The sequence below is a fragment of the Trachinotus anak genome, unplaced genomic scaffold, assembly GCF_046630095.1.
Source record: "Trachinotus anak isolate AG129_WGS33_773 ecotype Australia unplaced genomic scaffold, CSIRO_AGI_Tana_v1 ptg000018l, whole genome shotgun sequence".
NCBI classification, from domain to species: Eukaryota; Metazoa; Chordata; class Actinopteri; order Carangiformes; family Carangidae; genus Trachinotus; species Trachinotus anak.
The window spans coordinates 11,748,259-11,764,024 of NW_027273869.1; the positions used below are offsets into that span (position 1 = coordinate 11,748,259).

At 39.9% G+C, this 15,766-nt stretch overlaps 3 protein-coding genes across 14 annotated transcripts in view; 1 reads left to right on the plus strand and 2 right to left on the minus strand.

Moving 5' to 3' along the window:
• Positions 1 to 4,026, plus strand: part of LOC139635389 (proline-rich protein 5-like) — a 22,401-nt gene extending 18,375 nt beyond the window's left edge. For 10 of the 11 annotated variants that reach the window (XM_071502673.1, XM_071502666.1, XM_071502671.1 and 7 more), the window contains 4 exons: positions 1,559 to 1,642; positions 2,173 to 2,218; positions 2,324 to 2,524; positions 3,801 to 4,026. The gene's annotated coding sequence lies outside the window, so the exon portion shown is untranslated. Of the gene's footprint in view, positions 1 to 1,558; positions 1,643 to 2,172; positions 2,219 to 2,323; positions 2,525 to 3,608; positions 3,708 to 3,800 lie in introns of all 11 variants that reach the window. The other variant, XM_071502664.1, reaches the window with a different exon arrangement.
• On the minus strand, positions 1,523 to 11,489 carry napepld (N-acyl phosphatidylethanolamine phospholipase D). 2 transcript variants are annotated; one of them, XM_071502675.1, is made up of 10 exons: positions 11,223 to 11,489; positions 8,157 to 8,232; positions 7,021 to 7,131; positions 6,593 to 6,733; positions 5,175 to 5,399; positions 4,969 to 5,072; positions 4,623 to 4,788; positions 4,342 to 4,490; positions 3,807 to 3,921; positions 1,523 to 2,504 (listed from the first exon to the last, which is right to left on the minus strand). In XM_071502675.1, the coding sequence occupies exons 1-10, from the start codon at positions 11,363 to 11,365 to the stop codon at positions 2,373 to 2,375; spliced, it is 1,362 nt and encodes a 453-aa protein (XP_071358776.1). In that variant the 5' UTR covers positions 11,366 to 11,489; the 3' UTR covers positions 1,523 to 2,372. The 2 variants fall into 2 exon arrangements, with proteins under 2 accessions (XP_071358776.1, XP_071358777.1); XM_071502676.1 differs by lacking the exon at positions 11,223 to 11,489 and adding an exon at positions 10,261 to 10,567.
• A 725-nt stretch (positions 11,490 to 12,214) lies between these two features.
• On the minus strand, positions 12,215 to 14,613 carry yeats4 (YEATS domain containing 4). Its single transcript, XM_071502677.1, has 7 exons — positions 14,368 to 14,613; positions 14,132 to 14,251; positions 13,939 to 14,005; positions 13,649 to 13,743; positions 13,172 to 13,261; positions 12,798 to 12,885; positions 12,215 to 12,666 (listed from the first exon to the last, which is right to left on the minus strand). Exons 1-7 carry the CDS (start codon positions 14,416 to 14,418, stop codon positions 12,497 to 12,499), a joined length of 681 nt encoding a protein of 226 aa, XP_071358778.1. The 5' UTR covers positions 14,419 to 14,613; the 3' UTR covers positions 12,215 to 12,496.
• Between the last annotated feature and the right edge of the window lie 1,153 nt (positions 14,614 to 15,766).

The window sequence follows — 15,766 nt, forward strand, 5'->3', positions numbered from 1 at the left end:
TTTTATATTTTTATTTCCTACAGACAAGCAGCTGCTATTAATATCTGCAACTACACCCAAGACAAGTAGGATTTATTAACTAGCTGGCCCAAATAATTCCAAAGCCAACAGTAATTTACATTAGCAGTGACAAAAGTGACACATTTTATATCTCCACATGTAAAGCACATACTGTACACGTAATGTGCTGTATGTAATCTTATTACAGTAAATGGCCACTAACACAGCACAAAGAAAAGTGATACATACACTATATTATACAGAATACACCAGTGTGTGGATTGTCTATGTATTGGCCTGAATTCATTGTTTTACAGCCTCAAGACTTGCTTTTATTTATTTGCAGAGTAGTGTAGGAACAGAGCCTTTAATTAGAAGTGTGTTTGGCCCCATCACTGGCAGTGTTAAAAAAACTCACACAGCACATGGAGCAGGTGTCATGGCAGTGTACACAGTCTTTCTATGGGAACCACTGTTTAAATACTGAGGCAATAAAAATCTAAAGGGTTGAGTCATATGCCTCATGTTCACCGTTGAGTATAAAATTCACTTACTTGTTTTTGACTTGACTTAAAATGCTTACTGACCAATTTTTCTGATCGTAGCACTTTAAATTTAGAAACCATTTTTCTTTTCCATGTCGTGGCTTCTGTATCCTTGCTTTAAAATAAATTTGATGTTTGTCACAGTGGCTGAAGATTTACTACCTCACAGGAATAGTCAAATGTTGTTACTCAGAATAGTGCAGTAATGGGAATAGATAACAAAACTAAAGGGATTTTAAAGTAACTTCCTCTGATCTTTTTTTCCCCCCATCAATTATAAACACAACTTCATTTTGTAATAATAATAATACTGTATTTTCCTGTTTGGTTAGTCCTGCTCCACACTGCTGTTGACAACAAGAACAAAAGACAAACATTTTAAATGCCAGGTGTATTTAATGGGAAATTCAGTGACTTGGATCCATTGTAAACCACAGTTAGCCCTGTTTGACCATGTAGTTATAACCAGGCTATTAAATTAACTCAACATTGTGCTGTTATCTGTTCTTACCTTCTGGCTTCACATGATATCACATAAAAAAATAAAACATAAAAAAATTATAATAAAATCACTTAAGCACTAAAATGGTTCTACTGTTGCTCTCTGAAGCAAACACATCTGTTAACTAAAAGTTCAAAGAGGTGCAGATGTAGATGATCACATAAGCATAGGGGGGAAAAAAAGGTCTTTGTGCTGTGGTTTTCAGAGCATCAAAAGCAAATGTCTGACAGGAACAATGCACAATATCTGCAGTGCATGAAGTTGAATCCAGCTCAACTTGTACATCTGGCAACACTTCATCTGCATTTTCTGTAAGGTGTTGAGTTTATATCACATACAACAAAAATATTTATTCGAACACTTTTTGTCTTGTGTAGTTGTGGGTTAGTCGGAATACATTCTGAAAACAAACAAAAAGAAAATAGCTTTGTAATTTGGCATTAGCTATCACCACTCCGAAAATCACAAGTCTAAATAACTTTAATAGTTTATTTTCTTTTTGATATTTCAGCCACCAAGATGTTGTGTCCAGTGATGTGTGAACATGAAGATTCATCACACTTCCTGCAGTCTCCTGGCCAGCTTCATAGTGAAGGTTTGTCATTGAGCACTCCATTGTTCCTTAAGCACAAAATCTAGCTGCATTGATATCTCAATTTTAAAAATAAAAGCTATTATAGTAACTTGGTATCAGCACCATTCACTCAACACAAGTTTAATTCTCATTGCATCTTAATTTTTTAAGAAAGTTGTACAAATAATTCTGGTCACATTTTGGTCAATTGATGAGCAAGTTTCCACAAACCAACTACGATAAACACACATTTCTTTTCAGTTTTTTTTTTTCTTTTTTTTTTTCTCTTCTTTCTTTCTTGTATGTGTAGAAATATTTTCTCCTCAGGGCTGAGGGCTTTCTCAAGCCAGTGTGCAGATAGACAAGCTAAATATGATTATTTATTATGGTTACACTTTGAGATTACAAAAAAACAGGAGATTTTTTTTCCTCATTGTTAACACTATAAAACAATCTCTAATTTTTCTGTTGTACATACCACACCGACTGAGCTTATCTTTGCTTTTTTTTCTTTACTGTGTAAACCTAACAACCTAACTTGTTTTCTCTAGGTATTACTGTTCACCAATGGCCATGTGATGGCGGGGCAGAGATTCAGTATGTAAACAGTATTGAACATTTTTAATTCTCAGTTGAGATGCACTTCATACTTAAATCACTTCTCCTTCTATATATGATAAAATGTTCTGCACTTTGTTACAGTCACAAATCTACAGTAAATTCAGCCCACAACACGCTACAGAGCAGAGGATCATTCAAATACGTCTCCTTCTCGTGAAGCTATGAGGCGAGACTCCCCATGATGCAGAGTGAAGAAGGATTCTGGTTTCAGTCCTTTCTGCTCCAGGGCCTCTCTAAGACGAACCGGCGGCTCCATGTAGTACTGGGCGAAGGAGGGAAAGAGTGAGTATTAAACTACTACTGAGCATCACCATACTCAAACTTTAAACAGGTTAATTTTTACTGCAGTACTTTTGTTAGCTGGTCTAACTTTCCAAGCCTGGCAGTGAGCAGAGGCTCTGTTATACCATGATCACTGCAGGAATAGTCTTGCAGCTTAACAAACAATGAACCTTTGTTATGTTGTGTTACCAGAACATAATAGACTGTCAGAGCACGTTCTTACCTCTATAACCCCTCTCAGCAGCTGTATAAGCCACTGACCAACTGAGCTAATGTCTGAAACTGCTTTTGAGGCGTGTTGATTCAACTGTGGTCATTTAAGAGGAGGTAGTTTGCGATGCAGTGGAACTGTACTGCATTGTACTGACAGGAGTCTGTCATTAAGCCTACCCTCATTGATATAAATGGGGTGGACATAAAGACAGAAACATCTGTCAATATATTGCAACACAATTCAACAGCATCATTAACTGCAGCCTTCAAAATGACTACACAGTTTCTACAGAGACTTAACACTAAAATGGAAGTAAGAGTTATTGAAGAACTATGTATATCAGACTGAGTAATGTATTTAAGTACCTAACATTAATCTGGTGACTGAATGTACATATATTTCCTTCATCACAACTCTGCACCTTACAATTAGTTGAACCTGTTTTTATTTGTTTATGCTCAATATTAGAGGAATATTTCAGCATTTTTGCAAAGGTGCTTACCCACTCTCATCTCTCCATTCAATATATAGCCAGAGCGAGCAGGCACTTATCTTAGCTGAGCATAAAGACTATAAACAGGAGGGAACAGCTTGCTTGGCTCAGTTCAAAGTTAACAAAATATGCCCACCTCTAAAGCTCACTAACACACTATATTTCATTATTTTTTATCTGGGAAGACCAATATGTTAAAAAAAAACAAAATCCAGGGGTTCATGTGCAGGAAGTCTGGCAACTTCACTATGATGACAAGACCCACAGCAAAGTAATTGTCTAACACATAAACCCCTGTAAAACTACAACTGTTTTTTATGCATTTACATTTGTTTTCCAAATAGTGAGCTAATATGTGGCTTTTTTCTTTTGGCCAGAGCCAGGCTGCCTGTTTCCCCTGTTTCTGGGCTTTATGCTAACCAGCTTCACACTGAACTCTGGATTTATGGGGGTGGCATTGATCATTCTCTTTTGAGGTATAACATTTTTTTCCAAAGTGGCAGACTGTTCCTTTGAACTAACCAGATAAAAGCATCATTTAGTCAATAACTAAGTGTATGCCTGTATAGTCCTACCTCATAGGCAAGAGCAAAGGTCCCCCAGTGAATGGCAACAGACTGTTTGGCCTGAAGGTCCTGGTGAATCTGAACAGCCTCCTCTGGATCTACATGCTGCCCCTGCATCACGTCCCTGAAAGACCAGGAATATTCAAGTGTTCTTACAGGTGTGGCTCTCTATGGTCCTTTATATGTGTCATTATGTAGTAGAATACAATTATTAAAAACCTTACTTGTACAGTTCAGTGATTGCATTTGTTTAATTTTAAAGTGGTCATGTTTCATACAAAGACCCCTGTGGCCACTTTACTATGAAGACATGTACAGTCTATTGCAGTCCAATACAATCAGCCTTTAATTCTACCTTTCTGAAGTTTATAATGTTCCGATTTTTATCCAGGGGGCAGAATATGGGAAAAACACCACCACTAACTATGACAGCAACAAAAACTGGATATGATTGGCATCATATAAGTAGACTTTATTGCAGAACAGTGGGATTACATTGCATTAGATTGTAAAGTGGACACTGTGTCTGTGTAATGTACAGTACCTGGGCAGGTATGCTCCAATGGGGATTGCTGCGAGGTCAAATGGTCCATAGCGTTGTCCTATCTCCTGGAAGGAAGAGCAGTAGCCAGTATCACCAGCGAAGAAGAATCGATGGTCTGGACCCAAAATAGACCAGCTGCCCCACAAAGACTGAAAGAGAGAAAGGAACATTTTATTGTACTGAATCTGCAAAATATATTATGTCTCAAACAAAATTGGCCAAACAAACACTATTATTAAAGACAGCAGTTAATACATGAGCTAAATCTAATCAATAATTACCCTGTTGTCATCCAATGCTGTGCGTTTGCTCCAGTGCTGAGATGGTGTACAAACAAATGTCACGTCATCATGACCCGGTACACAGTTCTCCTCCCACCAGTCCAGCTCCATGACATTCTCACAGCCCATCTTCACCAACCAGTCCATCAAACCCAGGGGCACGAACCTGCAAAACACACACTGGTCTTACTTAATACTAAAAAGGTACATTTGACGATTTTGTTTCCAAACACAGAAGTGCACTAAAAGACACAGTGGTTAAGTGTCAGCCAAACACATAAGCGATAAATGTAGTAGAGTGTGGATCTTGATCAAAACAGCACCAGCCCATCGATTCGTTGCGTACCAGCGTAGCTCCCCACCGAAGCGTGCATTAAGGCTGGCCACAGATCCAGCATCCAGATGGTCATAATGAGAATGACTGATGACGACAGCATCGACCCTGGGCAGCTGTTGGCAGGAGAGGACAAGAGAAAACGGATATGAAGGAGACAAACTAATTGTTTTGTCACTGTTTTAATAAAAGGGAAAATTTAAAATTAAGTACTGAACCTGTTCCACGGTGCAGGGAGGCCCTCTGTACCTTTTGGGCCCCATGAACTGGAAAGGTGAGGCCCTCTGGCTGAAGATTGGGTCTGTCAGAATATTTAGTCCGTCCATTTCAACCAGAACTGTGGCGTGACCCAGCCAGGTGACTCTCAGACCTGGACCAGAGTCAGAGAGGTCTGGGTTCTGGACGAAGTACGGTTCCATCACTGGGAGCTCACTGTTCAGGGCCTGGAGGAAGAGGATGGACCAGCAACAGAGAGAGGTGGACACAGGAGAGGAGACAGAAACGCAGACAAAGCGAAACAGGGAGAGATGGCATCAAATAAGCTGTTGCTGGTCTCTCTCTCTCTCTCTCTCTTCTCTCCTCTCTCCTCCCCCCACCCCCTCTTTTTATCTTCTCCTAAACCCAACCGGTCGAGGCAGACGGCCGCCCACCCTGAGCCCGGTTCTGTTGGAGGTTTCTTCCTGTTAAAAGGGAGTTTTTCCTCCCCCCTGTCGCCAAGCGCTTGCTCGTTGTGGGAACTGTTGGGTTTTTTTCTCTGTAACAAAGTAAGGTCTTGACCTTACCCTGTAAAGTGCCTTGAGATAATGTATATTATGATTTGGCGCTATACAAATAAAATTGAATTGAATTGAAATAAAACAATCACATTAAGGAAGAGGGTGTTTCACCCTTATGGCTTCGATCATACATTTCAATAATGAACCTTTATCCCCTTTCACTCAGAAGAAAGTCCCTGTTTTCAGCTCAAAACACAGGAGTTAGCATGTGTTTGTTGTTATGTTTACAGGAGTACACTGGTTCTATGCTAGAAAAGGTCTTTGAACAACTGCTTTTGTGTTACTTGTCTCTCTGCACAGTTGTTACATATGTAGTTTACGAGGCTACATCCTGACACACTAAATGTCAGACTGTTGCCATCATTGTAGTTTTGACCTCCCTGGTAGTTGATTGGTATTTTTCTAGGTTTTATCCAACAACAAAACACTGTGCAATCTGTGCAAATAAGGGGTTAAACAGTTTTCTATTGCTGCGTGAAAGCAGCCTTTGAAATCTGTTAAGCCCCCACTGCGCTCAGCAAGGTTTCCACTAGCTGCTATAAATACTATGTGGCTTATGAGAGTTGAAAAAGGGCAATATGTCTACATACAGGAGTGAGAGAGATGAGCTCATAATACTAATCACTGCACGGATAATAGAAGTCAAATCTTATATAGTATTTAACTCTACTTACTGTCAACTCAGTTGTCCATAAAACCATACTTTTAGTAACTATAAAAGTCAGTCATCTTTCTGAAAGTGTTTAAGAGGTTGAATTTTGTGTGAGGTAGTCTTTCATATCCTCTGTTTTATATTTAAGATGGTTATATTCAAAACATAATTAATTCATATTTTACATTTGAATTTAATAATTACCCACCTCTTTACTAGTTGGTACATTGCTGTGATTTTTATCCAACAGGAAGAACCTGAGCAGAATTGAGTAGGAAGGGAACCGCCATGTGGGCCAAGGGTTGATCCAGCGGCCATGTTTGTCTCGACAGGACTTGGTCACTTCCTCCTGCAATCATAGTAAACCATGTAATTTTAGCCACTTATTTTGCCATGTACTGAGAGGGTACAACTAATGTTAAAGTCATTTCAAAAGTCAGATGAGAGTGAGAGATTAAACCTAATACACAGCATACAGTGGACAGAACTGGAGAGCTGCCATGTTGAGGGAAGAGAGTTTATGGAAATGAAGAGGTTTGAAGTGAGTTGAGGTGAAGGTGGAGGACCAGGTGTGTGTGTTTCAGGTAAAGCAGCATGTTCTAGGCAACAGGAGGATGATGAGAAGTGAGGTTTTACCTCCAACCGATAGTCCAGGCGGAAGCTCTTGCGGGAAGAGCGGGAGGAGGTGCTCTTCCTCGGGGTCTGAGAAGCCACCTCTCCACCCTCAGCACCTCTTATCACTTCATCCTGGAGTAGAGGTACAACCACACACATACAGTGATGGAGTCAGTTTGCAGTTGCCAAAGCATTTGTCATGAAATGAGCACCATAACCACATAGCCAGCCATCATGGCATACTCTTACATCTTAGCTAGGGACGGGAAAATGAATGAATGAATGAAAATGAGAGAGACTTTGGAATAATTAATTGTTTTTCTACAATGTTTCTACCTTTCAACAAATTCTTCTGCCTTGTCAAATCTGGTGCCTACATTACTCACAAAGAGACTTCAGCTGTGTTATGGTACTAGTAGCTAGTGTAGCCTTGAGTTGCTAGCTGCTAGCCTCTAGCAGAGATAAGGAGCTGGCTACAGAGGTTTGGTTAAGATCAGTTCTTCCAAACTCCACACTCTCAGACTCAAACTTGTAGTCTTCAGCCCCAACTAACACTGACTCAAGTGACATTAGTTAAGGCAGTTTATCAGTTTGCGCAGAAACTACAAAACATTGTACACAACTTATTTTCACATAGGTAGTAGTACTCCCTGAGATCTGTAAATGGACTTGAATGTGTAAAGTAGGTGCGGTTCCCCTTTAACAACTATCATGAGTTAAAAAACTAAACTGAACGACAGTGACTATAAATAGATCTTATCACAGCAGACATTTTGACATGTCGTAGTAGGCAAAGTACAGGTGTAATTAGATAAGCAGCAGTACCTGATATTCTGCATACTGGTTCACTGGAACGCTTTACTTGGACACGTATCAGACCTGAGCCATCATTAATCTTATTAGTAACACCTGTGCTTTTCCTGCTATGACAAATCCAAATGTCTGCGGTGAAGCTTTCAGCCCTTTATAGCGACTTTGGGACAATATTTGGACAGCTAACAGCACACACACATCCCCAGTCGGACGGGGATTCTCCACAATGAGCTTAGAAACATGCATTTTCTTCCACTGGATAATTTTTCTGTCAAACAAGCTATAACTAACCAGACCACAGCTTGGCACCGTCTCATTTTAAGATGATGAGCAGGATGCATTACCTCCACCAGGCTTTTCCTCTCCTCCAGCGCGGCTCTGCCTGAAGACGACGGCTTCTCCATGGGCACACCACCACACCTGGCATGAACACACAGACAATCCACTTTGAAAGTTCTGGTGAAGCCAGTGTTCACATGCCTTGCTTAAGGAACAAGTTGCTGAGGGTGGGGAGAGCAGTGCAAGTTCACACCAACACTTAAGTCACACGTTGGCTCCTTTCACTCGCTCGAATGCTACTGCAATGATAACAGAGCTCATTAAACAGTTGGCAGTTGAAACATAATAGTTTGCATATGAAACAGAAAGACAGTAGTCAGACAGACAGCAGGATCCACTTCACTGTTATTCAAATCAAACTACTATCAGAGGTGACATTTTAGTGCATTAAATTCAATGATCAAACTTTATTTAAACCTTGCTAGATGACCTAATAGATGTCTGAGTGTTGTTATGATTTTCATCTCTTAACATATTGTTGACAGGAAAGATTGAGAAATGAGTTTCCTATGGGTGTGACACAAATAGTACGGTTTTTACTCTTGGGTAATACTGATTAGGAAGTAACTAGCATGCCGATGCATGCAGGGTACAAAAATTATGAAGGTATTCCATATCAAAAAAGGCCACATGGATTATTAGACCAACGTGATGAGGACAGACTGTGATCGCACAACTCATTGTTACATCATTACAGTCCCAGCGCAACAGCTGAAATGGCTCTGGCTACTTTCCTCTTGGACAATGTCTACCTCAAAAACGGTGGTGCAGTATTAAACCATGAGTTGAGGCCTCCACTAAGCTACGGGCCTGCTTCACTGCCGAGGTGGCTCAAGTAAAACACATTTTATCAATGTGAGTCCACGACTGAATGTGTGGTTAAAGGGAAAATTCCTCTCTGTAGGAAAAAAAGGGGAGTGAATCTGATATTTTAGTTTAAGGGGGTAGGAGGAAAAAACACCCACATTTACTATACACACAAATTGATGTTGACACCTACACACTTTCCAAAGCCAAATCACAGCTCTTCCTTATCCTGCTATTATCCAAAGCAATCACAGTGCAATACACACCCTTTCTAACTACTATCCACTCAGGAATGACTCCACCATGCACTTATGCTTTGGGAGAAAATGCACGTGAAGAATTACCTTCATTGGTTCAAGATGGTGGAGAAATGTATGACTACCAAATGTACACACTAATGCATTAATACAGTAATGCACCTTAAGCTAATTGTCCATTTGCCCTCTTTGGGGAACTCCATACATTACAGCTAAGGCGTCCTGATGATGCACTCAGCCTCATGAATGGACTTTAACTACACACAGACATCAGAACAACAATGGAGCTCTGTGGGTGACAACCAAGCAAAGATCCATGTAGCCTGCCAGCATGCCTGGTGTGGTCATATACACAACAAACACAGCCTTTAGTCGGACTATCTCTGATCTCTGTAGCTAAGTTCAATTAAATCTGTCTATGAAGTTAGCAGACAGGACGGTCTCACAGCTCTTCAAAGAGAAAAACAGGATGTAAATATGCATGAAAAACAATTACAGATAATCATTAATTTAGCCCAGATTCCCCTCCTGAAAACAGTCAGATGTCTTCAAAAGTGAGCTAACAAATTAATGATAATATTGCTGGTATCATGACAGTATCACACACACACACATCTGGATATGATTTATAACATGACAATGATCATGCCAGTGACACCGACTGTGGATTCAAATGACAAACAAAAACAAACAAACAAAAAAAAAAAACTTCACCTACTCTTCAACTATTTCCTCTTTGACATGTTTGCACACAAAGGAAAGTCAGCAGAAACAATGCTGGCTTCAAACATATGCTATATTATTGACTATTTTTCAAATAAAAGATATGGAGTGCAGTTAAATAGTAAACACAGTATTAAAAAAAAAAAAAAAAAAAAAAAAAGCCAAGCAAAATATGTCCTTGGTGGAACAATAGTGTCAGCATGAAACAGATTAAAATGCCACCGGGGGAACCATGAGGCAGCCACACACTCGCCACCGAGCACCGCAGGCGTCGGTACATGTTACACATCCTGCAAGTTATGCCTGTTTCCAGCCGACTCACCTGAAAACTTGAACGCAACAGAGCACCACCGGTCGTTTCCTCAGCGAGGAGACATGTTCGTGTTTTAATGCGAGAGGCAGGGGAACATTACGAGGAGCTGAGCGGTTCGCAGGGCATTTCCAATGCGGTTTACATTACCACGACGTATATTTCAGCGAGTATCGACGGGGAGCTTGACGGCTGCAGCGAAGACCGTCGGCGGGGTGTCTTCGTGAAGGCAAGACGCGGAGCTGTGAGTCGTGCAGCGGGACGGCGGGGATCATTAGTCGGTACTAGCTCTGCGGCTCTGACGTCGGAGCAAAAAGCCTCTGATCACATGACCGCATGAGAAACTCCCGGGACGACTGCAGGCGGTTTGATAAAGAACCAAAAAACCGACTGAAATAGCCACAAAGAGGAAAATAACATGCAGTGCAGTAAAAAATTATATATTCCTAAAAGTACTAAAATTAGTATCTCATTGCTTTTTAATGCAACCACCACTATTGTACAGGTAAGTTCTCTGGAATAATTTTATAACCTTGAAGAGGATATATTACTTAAAAAAAATAAAATGAAAATGTATGTCTCTCTAATTTTAACGGATCTAATTTGTTATTCATATATTCATTTCAAAAATGAGTACTTGTCTGGGACCCCTTTAAATAAAAACAGGCTACTTTTGAATGGGCCTTATTACCATTGTTTTTTCATCTGCCAGGGCATCTTCCAATGAATCATTCTATATTACATTAATATACATTTGAAGTGATTTAATAATTAATATCCACTCTTATTCATTGCAAAACTCAATGATGAAACTTTATACTTTGATAGAAGAGTTCAGTTTGAATCCTTTTGGAGATAGAGGAGGTTTGTTATACCGGCTTAAACACCCTCTGCCAGGCCACTCTGCTCCCATCTGTGTCCTATATCAACAGGTGTTTGTGCCATTTCTACAAAACATGACACTGTAGACTTACCTCGAGTTCCTCCCCCTGACGCAGGGCACCTGGAGGGATCTCAACCCGAGCAGACCCGCTTTATTCAGCCGCTCCGTGTATTTACCAAACCTCCAGCTGTGCGCCAGTAACAAACGCACAGACCTGCACAACAGCGTTTCCATCCTATGTCTTCGTGTTTGAACATGTTTGCTGGCGGGTTTCAGCAGAGAACAGCCAGCGGACACAGAGTTACATGACAGTTACGCCGAGTGTACAGCTCTGGGGAAATTACGGAAACCCCGGAATCGGGACAGCAAAAGTTGTTTGAACTTCCTGCCCGACGCCTTCATGGACTTTCGGAAATCTGACACCTCGCGTCTCGGCTTTAATGAAAAGTTTATCAACCCTTTACAAAAATATAGTGGGGGTTCAAAGGTCTGAGACCCTATATCAAAACTTTTAAGTAAACTTCTTTTCTTTCTTTGTAATTTTATGTTGTATATGATCCACAGTATGTATGCTTTGCTTTTGCACGAGAAAACTTTTCAATAAATACCAAAGGTCACTTACAGACAAATGACTGATAAAGACTTAAGTGATTATTACACCTAAGGACTGAGCACTGCATCAGGTATTAATTGGAGTTCATGAAATTTCACCTTTTCATTTTAGGTTTTCATATAAAGTAACTTCAAAAACAAAACAATGCAGTCACTGCAACAGCTGACAGATCATGAATCCCTGAACCCTCTGTCTCCTTGTCTAAATCATTTCGCACCCTGCTAGTAGACAGGATCAGGACTGAGAAGCAGGTCAAACCCTGCTCTGTTTTACATGAGAGGTGTTTAACCTGCTTTGCTTGGAAATATTGTGCTGTTACACACGGGCTTTTACTGACGTTACAATGTGACCGAACATATACCAATGCAGCGTGCAAGGTTTGGTGAGAATTTCCTCCCATAGACCTCGATCAGCATATCACCACTGGTCTGTGCTTGAATGGTCACAACAGAAGAAACTTACACAAACAATGCTGTAAACATATTTACTTTAAGTATAAAATGGCACAAACAGTAAAAAACACCAACAATAAATCAGCCATTCAAATTGAATACTAAAGGGGATTTCGCTATCAATCAGTACACCAAGATGTTTGGTAAAGAATCATAAACAAATCATAAAATGTCAAACTTACGAACATTACACCATGACAACAAAGTAGATAAAAAAAATGTATTTGTTTCTTTCAAATCAGGGATAAGGTCAGGAGCCCAGCCAAAGTATTACATTCACATGTTGTGTTTGTCCATTTCTCAGTGCTCCTTGTGGTCTCCATCCTCCTCCAGTTTCCTGATCTCTGACTTCAGGTGGTTGATATTTTCTCTGCTAGCTTTTAATTTGTCTTTCAGCTCTGCAATCTCCTGGCTGGTTCTCTTCTTTGCTGCTTCCATTTTCTCCTTGGTCCTCTGCTCCAGCTCACCGACTGTGGAAAGAGGCAGGCAAACACACATAAGCACGATGACAGCGATTATGTAAGGAGGCGCAATGGGGTAATGTCGCAAAACTAGCCTGTATGCACAAACTTGTGTGTGTGTTCACCGTGTGTGTACATACACTCTGTCTCGTGCTTGTATGCACCCAGGGTGAGTTGTCTTGATGTGGTTAGAAGCTGCTGCATCATGGCTGTAGGATCCTGGAAGATCTGAAAGAAAACACATCAGGTATATCTCTTTCACTCTCCCACGTTTCTCTATTTAAAGCCAAAACTCCTTGACTCCTTTCATCTATTACATCAAATTAGTGACACCCTGTGGTCATTGCCATTGTGATGAAACGAAGTCCCATGTGTGAAAACACAACATTAACTTCATTTACCATTTACAGTGAGGAGAGACTAAATGTTTGTACATTTTCAGTGTAAAAGAACATAGAAATTAATGTAGCATAATAACTGGGGTCATAGAGCGCAGCAGCGAAAATAGTCGTACCATTTCATCATAGAATTCAGAGACAACTGTCTTCTTAGGCATGGCACTGGAGTCTGACTGGAACAGCTTCAATAGATGGTACAGAGTCACCTAACACACACACACACACACACACACACACACACACACACACAGACAAATATAAAATATATAAAAAAGCAAACACACAGGTAAGTGAAGTAAAATGTAAAATGACTGTGTCCCCACTTTTTACTGAATACCAGTTCATACCATATGTTGAGTATTTATTATGTTCAAGTATATTTTAAGATGCAAACAGCTAATCGCAGCTCAACATAATCAGTGAGATGCTTTCCCTTAGTTTTACTACTAAATGTAATGGATAGTGTTACAAAATGTTACATTTTGTTAACGTATAATGACACTATGAAGATCAGCACAGTATACATTTGTAGTATTTAGTAGGGAGCTGGAACACATTCTTTGAAATTCCTGTTTACTGGTGGCGGCTCTTACAGGTCTCTCATTGGGGTCAATGAAGAAGATCTTAATGATGATCTCGAACTCGCCCCAGCCTGTCTCTGTAATCTCATATGGAGGCTTTGTCACCACTGGAGAGCAGAGAAACAGTAAATTAGACAGACAGACAATTCAGCTAAAGCAGCGTGGGAAAAAAACATAACAGGTACAGCTATGATATAAGCTAATATGGCACATTATTCATATCCATTAATATTTTGTTTATTCTTATTGCACAAGCAATGCCTCTCCTCTGACAACAGTAAATAATGGAAAGGTCTACTCACCTCTGAGTGGGTTACCATAGCTCTCATGTAGCTTGAACTGGATCTTCTTCACATAAGCTGACATATCCTGGAAGAACGATGGGATGTGTTTATTTATACAATCAACTTGACAGTGAGCTTTGGTGTGTGTCAGTATGGACTGCAGTATTTTATAGACCTGAATAAAGCCCTGTTACAAACGTGGGCATCTAACCTCATTTCTGTAGGGCTTCACATAGACAGACCACTGATGTGTGTGTCCATCCTCCTCTCTCTTCTTCCCAAAGTAGCGCGCAACATTCCCAAACACAATAGGCTTCACAATAGTCACTCCCTGCAGTAAACACAGCAAACATGTGATGTATCTATCAATTGGTTTAAAATCATACATTTAACTTTTTTTTTTTTTTTAAAAACCAGCCAGACTTAAGTAGTACGACGTAACATTACCTTAACTCGCCCCCCGGAATCTGGACCAAATTCAGTCATCTTTTTGAACATAGTACAGTGAAACCAGAGTGAAGTTGCACCCGTATTACACTCTACAGGACACTTCTTGCTCCAAAGTGTGTGTCCACGCTTATTAGACCTGCCATTCAAGCATCAAAAGTGAGCTTTTTATGGCAGCAGTGTCATTTCAAACCGCCAGCCAAACAAGCGCCGGAAGTGGCATGTGTAACGTTTTTAGTTATCCGATAGGAGTGTGCGAGAGAAACTATAGTTCCGGGGGATGGGAACAATATCGTTGACAGGACTAGCGTGTTTATATAATCTTACAAATATACAATAGTTTGGATAATGTTTTCCAACTTTGCCCAGACACGCTGCAAATACCATTTTAGCTATCGGTAAGGTTGCTAACATCACAGAGTTATTTTACTTTAACAAAACAGATTCGCTTATACCAGTTTGGGAAATACAGGAAGCCTATTTAACACAAATTACGTTCAGTATATAGAGATAATAGATAATATCTCGTCAGAACCGATGCTGCCACGGTCATACAGTTAGCCAGGTGGCCAATAAATCCAATACACTTAAGTCAACCAATAAATTCTACAGTAAAATTTCTAGAGGTTGCTAAACGGACAGTTCCTGAAAACTTGCTAAAATTTTACCTTTAGAGAACCCTTAGGGAACGTTCCCTTAAGATGACCTGTTTGCTGGGAATGTGTCTCTAATCGCTTGCTAAGGCAAGTAAACTTTATTCAAAGTATTTAGTCTATGTGCAAATCAGCTCTCCATTAGGCAACTTAATTTTTATTCATTACTATATAAACCTTTGACCTCAAGTTTCTCCCAACAGCATTTGCCATAAAGCAAATTTTACCCACAAGACAAGCAAATCTATTCTGTATTTTTGATCATTTGTATATTCCCCTACATTAATCCTCAAAACAATCTGCTCAGGCAGCTAAACTTGAGGCCAAAATATAACAATTTCCATTCTTATTTAATGTGGGCTATTAAGACTAATTAAATGTATTATGTACAAAGGAAATCCACAAAACCCAACTCAATATAAAAATGTTTTATTTTTTAAACCGACAACCATTCGATCATTGAAGCAACCATGTGCCTTTCTCTGACAGGAAAAGTCACATTAATGACACAGTTGCACAAGTTAACTCTCTGGTGGAAATAGACAAAAATTGACCAAATCACCCTAAAAAACCAAGTTACACTGATTGTCACTAATAAGATCGAGTGTATTAATTTGACTGTTATAAAACTGTTTTTAAGTCATGCAGCTCTGAGTATTAGTCCTGCTTTTAATTGGGTGAGTCTGCATTAACTATGCAGATCAATCATTACATTTACAATCAGAAAAGCCTAAATTGCAAACGAC